Here is a 16,214-nt window from a genome sequence, read left to right as displayed (position 1 = left end):
ATCATACTGACACCATTTTTAGCTGTACTTCACTCGAATAAGCTATATAATTAGGAAAAAGGGAATGGCCATGCGACCCACTAGCTCATTTCCCACAGCAGTACCTATGATCTCATATGTCCCCAGCTGTGCGATTGGCTGAGGCCGGCAAAAGCAAACGCAAATTGGGCAGGCCTTATAAGCATGCCGAATGAGCTATTTGCACTTAAATGTAATGCATATTCATTTTACAGCAGTAAAAATGGGGCAGTAAACAATCAAAGTTACGAAAATACGCGTACACATACAAGTACCGATGCGCACTGCTGTTGGTACGGCGTGCACTATGCTTGTTTTAGCTGCACAGCACTCCGCCGCTTTGTAGTTGGCTTGCACGGCCCTGGCCGATTGGCATAGGCGATGTTGTCTTACGTGACCCTGTTTGTCGAGGATACCCCATGTTTCACAAAACCATTACTTTCTACAGTAACGAAAACAAGCCAGGTGCAGACGCGGTCAAAAACAAAGCAATGGCAAACAACTGTTTGTGGATGAGTATGGTAGCTCCACCTGGGAGGACTGATGGCTAGCAAGGCTGCAGACCCGAGTGACGCAGTAGTTTGTTTGATTACATGCACTCATGGCTTCATTGCTGACATCCCAAAAACACACGATATGGTGGGAGAATCAGACTTTTAACCTAAATTAATTTCTCAGTGAATGCAGCATCATTTGCTGAAGCGGTGGGGCACTATAAAACAGGAAATATTTCGAACGAAGCGAACTTCTATGTTGTCCGAATGGCCCCTTTAATGCACTGTATTGTATTTTTGGTTCCTGTAGTGATGTCACCATGAAGGAACTGCAGTAGACAAAGTTAATGTTAGCGCTTTACCATGCATTTTTTTTTGGGTTTGATGGAAACAAATATAATACTCTAACCAAGGACTTTATCCGAAGTGTTCCCAACGTTTCGGAACCTACTTGGCTCCTTCATTAGAACTGTCTATGTTTGACCAAGAGCCATAGTTCTACATATAAACAATTTTTTTGTTTGCTGCAGCGGATCAGAGGCTAGGGCACAAATAGGGGGTAGAACAGCTAGATATCTGTTCATCTTTCGCCGGCTTGCTTTGGTGTGACAACTGTATCTAGTTGTCAATTCCAATTTGTTGTGGTCAGTTTTTCTCAACTAAATTGTAGCTTTTTTAAAGATTATGGAAGGTTTTGTGGGCCTAAAGGGTTGCCGCATTGCATGTTTGGCCGATGTGGCGTTGAAAGCGGATATTTTGCTTCAAAGTGGAATGTTGGCCTAGCATCATGGTCCTGTGGTTGCTGCTCACTTTCATTCATGCCATTATTTTTTATATTATCACTTAAAATTAAAAGTTAACCAATCTGCTGTCATTTTAATTTTGTCACCTGCTTTATACTTTCTTTTTTTTCAACTGTCTGTAAGGAGTGACAATTCATCTTTTTATGATACCAAGGCATCGAACTGCGCTAGTTGGTACATGTTTGATTGGATGAAAAACCAGTGGAAAACACAGGGTACGGAAGAGAACGACGGGATAAGCTGGTCCTGTTGTTCTCTTTTAACTGTGTCCTGTGTTTACCGCTGGTTTTTCATCCATTCAATTGTCATGAATTTGTTCAACAGCGATTAGTTTAAGTGCTAAAGCAATTTTTGGCTTGAAGGTTCCCTGTAGCATTTATATAAGTGCTCTCTGCTCTTTTTTTACCCAAGACCCCATTACCAGCCTTAATGAGATTGTCTTTTGTAGACATGAAGTTGAAATAAATATTTGTTTGCATTGCTTTGCATATTTTGAAAGAATTGCTTGCTCACTTTCTTTCAACCCTGTTTCTTAATCCTGCTTAAAGCATTTTTCCATGTTTATTTTTTTTCAGAACCAGGAAGGGTGCTCATCCTCGGTTCTTGCTGAAGCACCAGTATCTGTACTTCACACGTGAGCTTTGAACACACAGTAATTATGGTATGAAACATTTTACCAGTATTAGCTTGCTTTGTAGATCTCAAAGCTCTCGACAGTGTAGTACATTGTCTGGTGTAGTGCACAATCTCTCTATAACAGCACCCGCTGGGTGCTGTTGTAGAGAATAATTTTGTGGCTATAATACTTGAGATTATTTTAAAATGTACATCAAATACTAGTAAGAATAGCTCTCTAAATTGGTGGCCATTTTCCTGGTGGAGGCAGAAAGTGAAAATGCCCATGTGTGGAGATTTAAGTCCACAATAAATATCCCAAAGTTGCCAAAGCTAATCCAGAGCCCTCCTCGCGGTGCACTTAATATCCCATGTGCAGCTTTGTGTAAAAACAGCCAGAAATGTATGATCAATTTAAATTGATTTTAATGTTTCTAAATGCAAGTATTCTAAGTTTAAGCTGCCTTATTTAGTAAAATATTTTCTAACAATTGCATAGCTACCAAAGGTTTACAGAAAAGCTTTCATTGGTTATGCACCTTCTCAGCGAAACAAAAATGTCATTAAGAAAAGCAGAAAAAACGTAAATATAGCAACTAGCAACAGTAAAGCTGCTAATAAAAAAGATCGTAACGTTTTATTGATAATATTGCTGATTTTACTTCTAGTCAACTCTTAAAAGGGCTATAGACGGGTTTGATGGTTCCCATGACGCACCTTGTAATACTAGACGAAACTAATGGGCACTGGCTGTTGGCTTTTCATTTGCAACATCGAAAAATGACCCCACATCCACCAGCAGGGACATAATGCAAGGCACCATGCACAAGCTAGACTCATGATAAAATACTGCTATAACAACAATGTCATCACATTTCAACCAGGGAACTCATATGCATTGTTCTGTGATGTTTACAGTTCTTGGTATTGCTATGTGGGGTCATTTTTCATGAAGCAACAAGAATAATGTAAAATAAAATAAGTGGCAGTGGGGACCCAACTTTTATGGGTAGAATAAAGCCACAGTACGTAGGGAAGTATACATATTGTATTTGGTCTGCCTTAATATTGAGCTTTTCTGCTCAGCTCAAGAATAAGGCACTAAACATTGCGAGTAGCTACCGTGATTGGAAGTTTGATGAAATGCTGAGAAGCCAAGGGTTTTAAGGTTCGAAGAACTTTTGTGCAGTTGATTTGTTGCACGCCTTCTTGCTTTCACTGCATAACACGTTTATGCTGTGCAGTGAAGCTCGAAGGATGTGCGCTGCAGTTTAGCAAAATGAACATAAAATTGAATTTTTAACACCGTTTCGAATAATCAACATCCTCTAATGATAAAACTTCTGTACTGCGATTTGGCTGTAATATTAGACTTTATAAATGGATGTTTCAAAAATCGGTGGGTCAGAAAGTTCAAGTAAATTATCAGCTGACATTGAGCTTTAATGGAATGTCTCATAGAACGGAGCTGGGAAAGCACGAATGTTTCATACCGTAATTGTGTGTCATACTGTGCCATATGTGGCTGCACACCTGCAGCGCCATTTGTGAACCGAGGATGATGCACCCTTTTTGTACCCCTTTAGGTGGGTGCTTTTGCAGGAAAAGCTCCTACCTATGATATTTTGGGCAGAAAAGGGTGCTCCTGCGGCGAAAGAATCCAAGCACCCTAAAGGGTGTGCTTGGATTCTGGCGGTACTTGTCTGTGCTAAGCGCATGATATGGTTTGGACATTCCAAGCTCTAGCCCGCCGAACGCAAAGTAATGCCTTGACTCCAACGCGAGTGCTTTTAATAACAACTTTGATGACACCACTGTTGAGAATCGGTTGAAACGGAGCAGGCGACGCACGTCGGTGTTATATTTTTCTTCGGCGTGCGGCCGCAGTGGCACGAGCCGTGCGATCAGCCATGTTCGTGGCTATTTCAGTGTTGCCAAACGAAGAAATTGACAGCTAAACTTTTCAATGAATACCGGCTATAGGATGGGTCAAAGATAAATGTTCTTTATAGTTCAGACTGCTGTATCCACCTCATTGCATTCGGAGGGAAGGAAGTTCATAATTGCTTGTATCTTAATATTTGGTATGTGCTTGGCTGTAAAGTTTTAAGAGAAGTTGCCAAAATGTTTATTAATAGACACCTCAATCATAGTTTATGGTTGTGAATTAGTTTTAGTCTCAGGATTCATGCACAGAATTTTGCAAACATTCTTGTTTCTTTTTTTGTGTTGCAACATTTACTGTCGATTGTAAAAGTTTGTTCGGAAAACGTGGTTTCATTCGGCTTGAGTCTCAAGATTTTTGACACAAAAGAAATTGTGCAATTTATGGTCAATAGAACTTATAAATGTGGTTGTCTGCCTTTTAAAAAAGTTGTGACGACAAATACCAATACAAGTTCTCTACGGGTGCACATCACATGGGATATTGTTTTTGGAAGCTACCACCAGAAAACATGATTGCAATTGTAGTGGGGGTCCAGTTCTGTCTAGTTGTATCAATTGAATGCTAATGTGTAGTGAGCACACTGATAACGGTTTTCAGTGGTCCCTCTAGTGCACCAACGTTGTGATCGTCACGTGCATGAAATTGGGAAGTTCTATTATTTCTTCTTTTTTGGTTCAGACTACTACGTTTTTTTGTGTGTCATGTCAAGTTAACCGATATTTCAAGATATCCGAGTTTGATGTCACGAGGGATCACTGTATATATAACTTAAAATTGTGCCATTAGTCATAAATTGTTGCATTTCATTTACTTACACAGCCTCCAGACATACACCTGTCGCCATGAATTGCATTAGGACACCATGGTGACAGGTCGCAAGCCTCCAAGGCGATGGTGATGACATGCGCAACACCATGGTACTGCGCGTGCCATCACCTTTAAAAAACGTGTGAGGATGCTCAACACCCTTTATTTAGGGTGTTGAGCGTCCTCACCACCCTTTAAGGGTGTTGAGCATCCTCAACACCTTTTTTTTGTTCTTACACCCTTTTTTCGTCCGTACACCCTTTTTTGGCGAAAACACCTTTTAAAGGTGTTAGCCATGGGACAAGGTTTTTACACCCTTTTCGGCCAAAAAGGGTGTAAAAAAGTTTAGTGTGTTCTACATAAGCTCCGACCGTGACGATCAAAATGTTCTGGTAGACCACGCGGTAACGGAAGCGTCTCATCGACCCTTGAGGCCGTACGCAGTTGGGCTAAAAAAGTTTTACATTTCCTTTCCGCGTGATTGCATAATGCTCTGAATAGAAATTTGCGAAAGAGCCTTTGTCTCCACTAGACGTCGCTGCCGTATAATCGAAGTGAAAAGGAAAAATGTGTGAAACACAGGTGAAAATGCAAATGCAGAGGTGTCAATAAGATCATAAATATTACCACCGACAAGGATATGAGACGAAAGATAGCAAGGCTTGCCGTTATCTCCTACGATCGCACATTTAGTTTGCAATCTGAACATTCATATTTTTTCTGGGTCGTTCGAATTTAGTGTTCTTGCTCAATGTACGCCGAGACAGTGGCGGATGCTCAAGGACCTCGTGGAATGGCCGGGCCGGCACGGTTGATACATGGAGCATGGCGACGAGGGGAGATGGATAAGGCACGGGCTATAGACCTGGTTGTGATAATTGCGAGGTGCTCGACCAGTAGGGAGGCGGAAAGGGTGATTGACCACTCTCTGGATACCCCCACTGTGTGAAGAAATGCTGGCGCCCAAGGTTGGAAAGCCGTGACAGGCAACGTACGTGGTGAGCAGGGCGTCGAGGTCATACTGCGCGAAGAGCGCGTTCGACTCCGGAAGCACAAGCGTGAAAGACTTGCCCATGCGGCCCAGTTGGCGGTGGCTGATCTGCGCATGCGCCGAACGTGACGGTGTGTAATACATCCTTGCCATTCCCACCATCAAAATCAACATCAGCAATTACAGGTTCTACATGCCTCTTACAGGACGGGGGCGTCGCCCAAAGGCTTCAAACGCCCTTCGTCGAACGTTTTGCGAATCCATTCCTGGACCCCAAACTTCCTACCTCGTTCCTCCATCGAACTCGTTGCTTTTTGCTATTTCGTTCCCAACCCCTCGCTAGCCGTTACGTGAAACGGATAGTTCACCCGTTGTCCGACACCCGCGTTACCCCGCAGTTTTTTCTTCATTTGAGCTAAGATGAATTCCCCCTGAATCTGTTGTCGTATCCATGACGCTGCTTCATTATACCTAAGTGTTACCCCCTATCATTTCTCTGTCCGTGGTTACTTGGGCTGGCCAAAGTATTGCTTGAGTTTTAATAGTAAATCCGCAAGTTTCATGCCCGTTTATGATGATCGGTAATGCACACACGTATACTAGTCTTTATATCGAGCTAAACAACTAATTGCTGAACATTTTCAGCTTTTGCAGGCCAACCCATAACAATTCTCTGGGTCTCTTTTCGTGACCTGGATCAGCTCTGAGAACTTGCAGTAGACGATTTTAGTCTCTATTTCTAGTACATCAAACCTACCTTGAATTTTTTCTAGACGTGTTTGTTAAACATTACTTTCCATTTCTTTCTGTTCATCGTTAATACTAGAACTGAAAGCTGTAAGTAGATTTCTTGAAGCATGTTCTGCCAGCCATATCCATGCTGACTCGATAAGACGATGCCATCCGGAAATCTGAAGTGGCTCCGGTGCCTCAACTGATCTGTGACGGCTGAGGGACGCACAAGGAAACAGCCATGGGAAAGATATCTCACGGGTGGTGGCTTTAGGCATCTTGCGATGGACAGAGGCTGTCCCCAATGCGGCAGTACTAAGTATATAAATGCCCGAACAGGAGCCCTACGGTGTGCGCTAACTTCTCAGACCGAGCATCTGGCTCCTGCATCCACCGCTTCTGGCAAACTGCAAACTGATTGGTGACTTGAATAACGCTGTCAATTCGTAACACCAAGCGAAAATAGGGAACAATAACCACAATGCTGCATACGTTCCTCCTTCCCCTTTTTGGCGTGGTATGATTGGCCAACTTCCAGACCTTCAATCGACAGATTAGGGTCTTTGTGTCTCGATGATGGGCTAAGGATTATGCTCACCCCTCTTGTTTTCATGACGTTATCACAGAATGTCTCGCACTAGAATACATTGGTGGTTTCGACTCTTATTACTATCCCTTTTATTAAAAATTCATACTTCGGGGGTTTCACATGCCGGGGCTACACTTGGGCTATGATGCGCAGCGTAGCGTAGGGCTCCGGTTAAATTTTGACCAACTGGGGATGTTTAAAGTGCGTTAAGATAACAACACACCGGCGTTTTCGCTTTTCCCCTCTATATAAAAAGCGGCCACCGTGGCCGGGATTGAAACCGCGTCAGTGCCTCTGTTCTCATCTACGGCAGGGTGCTGATGTCCAGACTCTTTGAATTTAACGAAAGATGGCAGTGCGGGTGCTTTAAGTAGTACACAACTAACGACGCTCGAGCAACAAGCATGTGTGCATGGGCACCTCTGTTCGGAAGACAAGATGCTGCGCAGGAGGCCGACGGTTGCGCGTAGCGGTGTCATGCTGCCGCGTATAGATCTTATGCAAAGACTGGCGCCCTCTCGCGGGAACCGCGTGCGCTTCCGTCGAGTTGGAGGATTCCCAGATCTCCGGATACCGCAGTATACATGATAGGCCGGGGTTAGCGATGCGCACGTAGGCATATATCGTTATCCAAGATGCATAAGTACTGCCGTGTAACTTGCTGTGCACAAAGATGATACGAGGACGACCACAGAAAAAGCGTACACATCTTTTTTTTTATTTCTCAACGGAAGCGTGATTCAAGCCCTGCGTGATGTCGCTTGCGTGTGTCGACTTCTTAGCGCAGTAATATTATAGCTAGATCGCATGAATAGTCACGAAACGAATAATATGTGCAGGACTAAAAAGGTGCCAAAGTTAGATATTTTCTACCCTGTATTTGCCGCCGAGCACTCCTGCCTGCTGGTAGTTAAGGCGCACTGCATCAGTCAGCTCGTACTTTATCGAGATGAGTTTTGAGTCTGTCGTTCGTTCATTGCGCGCCCGTGTTTTCTTTTTATTCCGGACGTCCGCTGCGCTTTTATGGAAGTACTACGCATTATTTCATTTGCCAAACGTTACAGGAAATAAGGGATCCGCGAGAGTTGCAACCTTCACGTAGCGCCATGAGTAGCGCAAGTACGTACGTAGTAAACCGTGTATCGGTCATTTACCGCTCGTCGCCTGCTGTTCGACCGGAGCCTATTTTCCCAAGATCAAATTATTCGAGCGGAATTTTCTAACCGGTAGTGTGCATCCCGTTTTGTTGTCCAGGGCGCGAGAAGCAGACGCTCAGCTGTCGCCGCGAGACACGCGCTCACGAGCGCTCGGAATTTTCTCGCTCTTTAGGGTTTTCGCAGTTTCTTTTTTTTTTTTTTGCGAAAGTCTTTGCGTGTGCTCGGGATGCTCAGCGGTCGCCGCGAGGCAAGCGCTCACCAGTGCTCGGCAATGTATTGCTAGATTAATTATTAATTGGCAAATATTGGTAATATATTGGCAATGTTTAACGCGTTACACGCCACACAGGTTACGTGCTATACATTACGGTCAGCTACAACAGCCCCGCTGTTAAAAAATGCAAGGTATGCAGTTTATTATTTTTTTTTGTAGGTTTCATCTGCGTCCCAGAGGACCCTTCGCGCATAGCTATATCGCGGAGTGCCCCCCTCCCCCATTTCAACCTCGGGGCAGCCCGCATCGGCTCGAAGCGTTTCAGGAATGACCTCCTGAGAAACCCGCAGGATGTGAACTAACACGGATGTACTTTCAATGTTCGCGTTCTCACATCCAAAAAAAAAGGAGAAGAAACGCGACAGCCTCCAAAAGCTTCCCTGCCGGTGCCGCCCTGACTGTTTTTTCGATGCATAATGCGTATTGACGAAGTCGCTCGCAAATGTGGGCAACAGAGAAAGGTCCACAGATCACTCGTTGCTCATTTTGTTGGGCTTAAGGATCGCCAAGCCCCGAAAGCCTCCCATACGCTCCATACCCAGTAATCCCACGACCGCCTTCCCCCAACATGGCGTCGCGGGCTCGTTTCGTTTTTCTCCCGGTAGATGGCGGAACTTTTGCATAAGGTCTATTCGAGACTGGCACACGGCATCGCCGTACAGTGGCGCCTCACCTCGGCGAGACGCGTGACGAGTTCAGGCGCGGCGCCGCTGACGGCGTAGCCCAACTCGAGCACAAGGCCGTCCAAATGGTGCGTTGCCAGCCAACGGGCGGAGCGCATGGCGAAGACCTCGGTGGTTCCCTGCGGAGAATGGAGGAGCGATCGCAGCGCCTCCCTGGTCGCAGAGGGCGCCGAAGCGTTGCTGCCGGCGTCGGCTAGAGACGTCTCTGCGCAAAACGGACCGAAGAAAATCTGGAGGGGATTTCGCCTGGTGCGCAAAACACGTCATGTGGCAACATTGGTACAAAAGGTTTAAAGCGCGTTAAGATCGTACTCAACATCACTTCAGGTACGGAGGTACGTGATGCTTAAGCGGGAAAGTGTGCTTTTGAGCTCCCGTTCAAGTGTACGATTGCTGGAATCATCTTGAACTGAGGACAAACCACAAAATATAGCCCAACTTTCCTGAATCGATGTCTCAAACGCTGATGTTAACAGCCATACTGCCTTGTCTTTCCTAATCGCCTAAGCTTCCTAGAGCTTCTCAAAGCCACAAGATCGATTGATTTCATCGCGCCAATTGATTTTTCCCGTGTTCCACTACTCGCGCCATATACTGTAAGCTTTTGTTACTTTTGAACTAGAAACACTGCCGCGAGGGAGCGCCCCAAGCGCTTTCGGTATTTTCAGGGCGTATTTTTTGTTTGCTCTCACACAAAGCAAGTATAGGTGTCCAAGAATAACGCAAACATCACTAATGTATTGATCTGTTGCTTAAAATGCGCTTATTATTTTCTTTTCGCTCAACAATGTTGACAAGTACAAGTACAATGTTGACAAGTACAATGTTGACAAGTACAAGTACAAGTACCCACCGATTTAGTAGTTCTGGAAATCTTTACCTATGTAACCGTCTCGTTCGAAGGTTCATTTCACTCGCTGTATGCGTCGTTGGTGTTGCTCGCCCCATCGGCGGCTATTCTCTCTCCACATCGCTGCGCAAGCGTTTCCGAGCTTCGTACCATAAAGGGTCGACCGAAAACAGTTTCGCAGTTAAAAAACTGACCCAGTATGTGCTAGCTTCACTGCAAATTACGTTGAAGGTTAAGAGGGTTCTGCCTGCCCTCCCCTGTTGCTCAACTTCACCTTTAACAACTTCACCTCAACTTCACCTTTAACTTCACCTTTAACATGCTGTAGTGTAGCATGCGAAGCTACCTCCGCTCGGATAGCGTGTGTAAAGCGACGAATTGACGTGTTAACACAAAACACGCAATTTTGATACCACAGTTAAGGGTTGGAATTGCAGGGAATGATGTTTGTTTTTTCGTGGATCAGTTTGGTGAAAACCGATGACGCTGAGTGGGCTTAGGTTAAACAGATGCGTGGACGTTCGTGCATAGGTTAAAAGTTTTGAAGAGAATTCTGTAAACGACTTTTCTACGTGTGTATTTGTGGTTAAGCTGCTGCGTTTGTGATTCCATCCACGTCAATTTAAATGGTGGTTTTAGAAGACGGAGTCCATCACGACTCTTATGCATAAGGAGCTGAATCAACCACCATTGCTTCTTACGAGGGTGGGTCGTATCCTGCTCTCATTTCATCTCATCATGTTAGTTGTCATTATGATGATGACAACAGTAGGATAATGATGGTGCGGATGCTCCTCCATACGAGCGTACATATTCTTGCTTGCAAAAAGCGTGCGTCGTAGCCTGTGACAACGAAGTCAGAAGCAGAGCACGGGTAATGGCGTTAACTTTAGTACGACCTAGCCGCGTGATGGCAGCCGTCGTACGGTCATACCTGACGTTGGCGGCTGATGCTGGCTGCCAGCAACGTGAATGTGAACTTCTAGCAGGGGGTCCACATCTCGCCGCGCCGCCAGGCGCTGGAGGTCCTCCTCGTTCGCTGTCATGGACAATTACTCAGTTTATACACGTACAATTTATTCGCGGAGCTTTCTTGTATCATAAACATTTACCATCTGCACAAGCATATATTATTGGACGCTTTCCAGGCATAATGAGGGCCTTAAAACATACGAGCCGATCTACTTCTGTAAACTCACAGGGATGGTTGACGTCGATGCTGGCCTGACCATCTCGCCAGACAAGCCTAACCCCCTGGTAGACGAGGGCCGAGCAGAGTCCCCTGGGCGCGATGCTGGCCCGGGTCGGGGCGCTGCTGCTGCTGCCCTTCCTGACAGAGCCGGCGGGGGTGCGTGGCCGTGGGTCGAGGCGGCCGAGAAAGCACCACAGCCGGGGCCTGGGTCCAGTGACTCCGTCCTCGACCACGTCGTCTCGGTCGTCGCTGTACTCGGGGCCTGGCAGGAGTGCCATGGCTTCGCCTTTCCGAAACGAGGCCGCCCACCGGGTTGGTGGTGTGGGAGCCGTAAGCAAGCCGCTGGCCTCCTCACTTGACTACATCTTATGACCACTAAGGGGGTTGCTGACTTCCTGCCATTGTTATATGGGCCGTGCAGACAAAATACATGTTTGGTTCATTAAAAAGACTGCTTTGTCCCGATAACGACGATGCTTACTTCATCGAAAACTTTAAACAGTGACCTTGGTATTGAGCAGAACAGATTAAGCAGTAGGTTTCGCCACCCATTTTCTGGCCACTTTTCTCTGACGTCACCGATTCTTGTTTGTACGGTCGGCAGCCTGAGCCACCGCCATAAAATATGACTGGGTGACTGTATCTGGGCTTGTAGGTCACGTCGACCGTATTACTTGAATGCTAACGGGCAGTTTTCACAGTGATAATTATGTTTTTCTCGCTGTCCCATACTACGTAACACTGGCGCGAAATTTGAAAGTTATTCAATACTTCTCGAAGTTTTTGAGTTTAAACAAACGTCTTTCATTGCTACAATAGCGCTTATTGAGTTAGCAAAGGCTTGTTCTTTCAAATTGAACAAAGTTATATTTTTCTATTATTGCCTATTTAAGCTATTGTAGTGTAATGGAACCACGGAGCCTTCCAGGCGTAAACAGTTTGCTGTTTTGTTTTTGCCTGGCGAACAATATTTCGTGGGGAACAGTTTACTACCTAACCGGAACTCCGGCTTATCTAATTATATTTTAAAGCGAACAGAAATGGGGAAAATAGTGACGTACCGTCGTCTTCTGTGAGGAAGGCGCTTAGATTCCCGAATTCTCCTGAAAGCAGAAAAAGAATGATGGAAGTTGGCCTTAATTATACACAGAATACGATCCAGAGAAGGCTTACTCCTACAATGTGCGTGTCAGTACATGAAAAAAGTGGACAGCTCACCATATCATAATCCATAGTAAAACGAAAATTGATTAGGGTTCACACCGGAGGGCCATAATTCAGTAAATGTAAACATAACCTGTTCGTACCTATATCATTGTTTTTATTTAGACCATTGGATGAAAATTGTTTTTAAATAGACGGGTGAACGGACGATAAAATCAGAGCATATTTGAAGTGTATTTTACAACTTACCTGTGGTGCAGAAATTTCACAGATGTTTCGAGGGTGAATTGTTCCTTAGTTTTAGCGTGTTATAATAATCAGTTTTTTAACGGTTTAAAAAAATACGGAATGGCCTCTACCTTTTGAGGCTAATGCTGACACAAATTATGAACAGTTCATTTGAAAAGATAAGCATGGGCGTACAGCACCAAATACTTACTGTGAATAATATTCCACTCTCCGCATTGCCACGTTGTATTTCGCTGAACCCCACCCACCCCTCTCAAATACATGCTAGCCTCCCACGCCAAAAAAATGTTCACATTTCTTTTTTCACGTAGGAACGCGAGGGGTAAATTTCAAGCAGTCGCGTAAAATTGGGTTTTCCATCGTGCACAGTTCGCTAAAGGTTGTTGTCGCAAGCACCAAACACACTGCTCTGTGGTCGTGTTCGCGTTAACACGTCCGAACTCAACTCACACAATGTTTAGAAGACAGTGACAAACGCTGGTTATTCTCCCGTGTAGCGTGGCAATGCTTACCCAAGCATTTTTGCGTAAATATACATTTCGACGATGAAAAAGCTGACAAATGAAAAGAACGGCGACCCTTCGCTTACCAATGTGGTTGTTGGCAGCTCTTTCAGCAGCTGGCGAGAAAAATAGTGAGATTAGGTCTATGCATTGAAAGCTTTAAACCCTCACTAGTATTAAAGCAAGGCGGTTAACGCGTGAAATTAACAGGAAAAGAACAGGTGTTGTAGATTTCCGAAACCAGTTCTAGTAATTTGCCACATAATAAAAAGCAATGTGGAATGATACAGACCCTCTCTGCTTTGCTCCAGTCTACTTTACTCATGCAGTCAAACCGCGGTTTAACAAAATCGCACGAGGAGTGCGAATTAGGCGGTAGAGGCACTCGTTACCTGCGAGTCGCGCGATGACCATGCGGTAGGTGTACGTGGTTCCCAGGGCAGCCACCGCCAGCAGCAGGAGCCCCGCGCATGCGCCCAGCACCATGACGGGCACCATCCACCACGAATTTACCCCGCCGCGGGTGCTGATGGGAAGGGTGACGCGACGCGTCGCTCGGTCACTTTGTTTGGCCAGCTTGGTAAAGCGACACTGAAGTGAATTTGTCAAACTTCTGATTTTGTTTGCACTGCATACACGGGCTCAAATGAACACACTTTTCATCGTTTATTGGGTCGTTAAACTAATATTTGATAACAGTCTGATAGAAAAATTTCTTGCGACATTTGTTGCGGCCGCAACAACTACAGCATAGTGACGCGTACTCTTGTTGCGGGGATATTGGCGATGTCGAAGATTGTTGTAGCTCAAACCAGTTTCGGTTTTGCTTCTGTGCAACGTGCGTAATTGTCGTCTGACGTTATCGTTGGTTGGGCATTCGCGATATCTTTTCTAATGCGGCGGCTGTATAATGAGTCAGATAGGCTTGCCAGCACCGATTAGAGTCGTAACGTCCACTAGCCGAGGCGCATGCACTGGCGGAACGCCCTCAGCGTGATCGGAGACGCTCAACTGCGAGGTGCTTCGCCCCCACCTTTGGAACTAGGCTGGATTGTTTCTGTGTAGTAAGAGGCAGTCGGCTAATCATTCGGCACTATGCCTGTCGGTGCAGATGTCAACCCACACCAACAAGAAGTGGCCAGCGTGCCAGTGTCACTCTGCACGCAGCCTGCCAACTCGCTCGTGGAGTACTGAAGGCTCCCATGAAAAATGGCCTCGAAAAAAAAATAAATCAACATCAAAAGGGATTCGAACCTCTACACTGCGACGCAGTACGAGGCGTACAAGCATTGGCGGGAGTCAGTCACTGTACTCGTCGAGACTCCGCGCGCCCGAAGCAGCGGGTCGGCACGGGCGAGTGGCCAGCCGCGCTCCGACGGATGTCTCCTTGGCCATCTCGCTATCCACTCTGGAACGTAGCTCCCTCTCTCATTTCTGTCGCTCTCTCTCTCTGCGTCGACGAATCAACGCTAGCCGCGTTGACGGAGCGACGAGAAATTTTTTTCGACACGTCTTTATCGATTGCTCGCGCAATAAGAGGCGTATCCTTTGGTATGCCTTTTGCCGAGACTCCACGAACAATATTTTGTCCCTTGACCTCACATCAGCTGTCTGGATGAATTTGCTTAACTGCCATTTTGTTGGCAGCGTTGTTTCCTTGGGCGTTCGCTCCGCCCAAGGGCTGGTGGTCTTGTCTTGCGTACTGGTGATAAAAGTTTACAAAATTACGCACCTTGTCATACAGTCGTCCCGCGCGCACCCTTCACAGTCACGAAAATTCCGCAAAACATTTTTTGCGTCAGTGGCCATCGGAGTGCACAAAAGATCAGTGAAGCTACCTTGAATGATAAAATTACAACGTATGCAAACACGAACAATAGTTATTGATTCGACAGTACTTGTATTAGAATACATTTTTAGCTGCTAACTGCACGAGGCTCGACTGTTTCGAGCAACAACTATGGAGGAATTAGCAGGACAAGTTTACCGGCGGCGTTTTTTTCTTGGATTGGGGGGGGGGGGGGCGGGGGTATGGTGATTAGAAAATGTTGTTCTTTTCCTCGCAGCTGGTATCATGATTTACTATGTTTATCCTCCAGCTAAAAAAGGCCTTTTCTGCTTCCAACTACCTGTAGAGCGGTGTGTGCGGTCATCGTTAAGAGTATCCTGTTGTTTTTTTCTGTTTTTAGCCTGCTAATTACGTTACAATGGCTGTGTAACTGAAAAATAAGCATTACTTTTCTTTGGTCAGGTGAGATGAAACTCGACTAAATAAATCTGAGGCAGCACGAAAACAAACAAAAATTGTTAACGTATAGGGCCGTTCTCGCCGTGCTATTCAGCTATGGCCGTCCGGATAACGTCCCTGCAGGTAACGACTGTGCATTTATGATGGGGTTGATTGAGTAAAACCATTTTACGAAAACATTGGATTGATTGATTGTAGGGTTTAACGCGCTGACTCAACGCAGGCTATGAGGCGCGCCATATCCCGGATTAATTTTGACCACTCCGGGATCTTTAACGGGCGTTGAAATCTCGTACACACGGGCGTTTTTGCTTTTCGCCTCCATTAGAAAAGCGGCCGCCGAGGCCGGGAATCGAACCCGCGTCTTCGTGCTCAGTAGCACAGCGCCTCAGCCACTTAGCCACCGCGGCGGGTACGAAAGCATTGGAAAAATGGCTTCATTTATCCAGGTCTCCAAGAACAGGCTTTCTTTTGCATGCATTTCAAGGTCATTGGTATTCACTGTGAAGGAATGAAAGTTGATCGCGAAATCAAGGTAAAGTTTTGAGTGCATGGGAATAGTTTCAGAAACCTGCGCGGGAAACAGTTTGCTGCTTTTGTTGCACCTTCCTTCCCGTCTTTTTTCTAATCAGTATATCGTCTACCTGTCTATCAGTCTATCAGTCTATGTACCTGTCGTGAAATTTCTCCGACTTTTCAAAGCAAGGCTTTTAACTACCAGCCCAGGGTTCAGTCGTGACCGTCGGCGTCAACAGAAAACTCCAGTGCACAAATAAGAGAAAATATTTGCCACCGCCAAGAATCGAACCTGGACTGAATGGAGAAATGGAGTGAGTACCCGTTTTCTTACCCATTGCGCTACGAGAGCACGCGGTGACGGGGGAGACAGGCTGTACA

At 45.7% G+C, this 16,214-nt stretch overlaps 1 protein-coding gene across 1 annotated transcript in view; it reads right to left on the bottom strand.

Annotated features, from left to right (window-relative positions):
* LOC144153533 (uncharacterized) overlaps positions 1 to 13,555 on the bottom strand; it is a 34,188-nt gene extending 20,633 nt beyond the window's left edge. The window contains exons 1-6 of the mRNA XM_077685160.1: positions 13,462 to 13,555; positions 13,156 to 13,185; positions 12,215 to 12,256; positions 10,896 to 11,000; positions 9,102 to 9,316; positions 5,681 to 5,784 (exon numbers count right to left, since the gene is read on the bottom strand). Of these exons, the coding sequence (XP_077541286.1) occupies positions 5,681 to 5,784; positions 9,102 to 9,316; positions 10,896 to 11,000; positions 12,215 to 12,256; positions 13,156 to 13,185; positions 13,462 to 13,555 (590 nt within the window). The remainder of the gene's footprint in view (positions 1 to 5,680; positions 5,785 to 9,101; positions 9,317 to 10,895; positions 11,001 to 12,214; positions 12,257 to 13,155; positions 13,186 to 13,461) is intronic.
* Between the last annotated feature and the right edge of the window lie 2,659 nt (positions 13,556 to 16,214).

This window comes from Haemaphysalis longicornis, unplaced genomic scaffold (assembly GCF_048455015.1).
Source record: "Haemaphysalis longicornis isolate Haplotype H1 unplaced genomic scaffold, Haemaphysalis longicornis Haplotype H1 scaffold_9, whole genome shotgun sequence".
Lineage (NCBI taxonomy): Eukaryota > Metazoa > Arthropoda > Arachnida > Ixodida > Ixodidae > Haemaphysalis > Haemaphysalis longicornis.
Note: the sequence above shows the minus strand (reverse complement) of the source record. Positions and strands in the feature narration are given on the sequence as shown.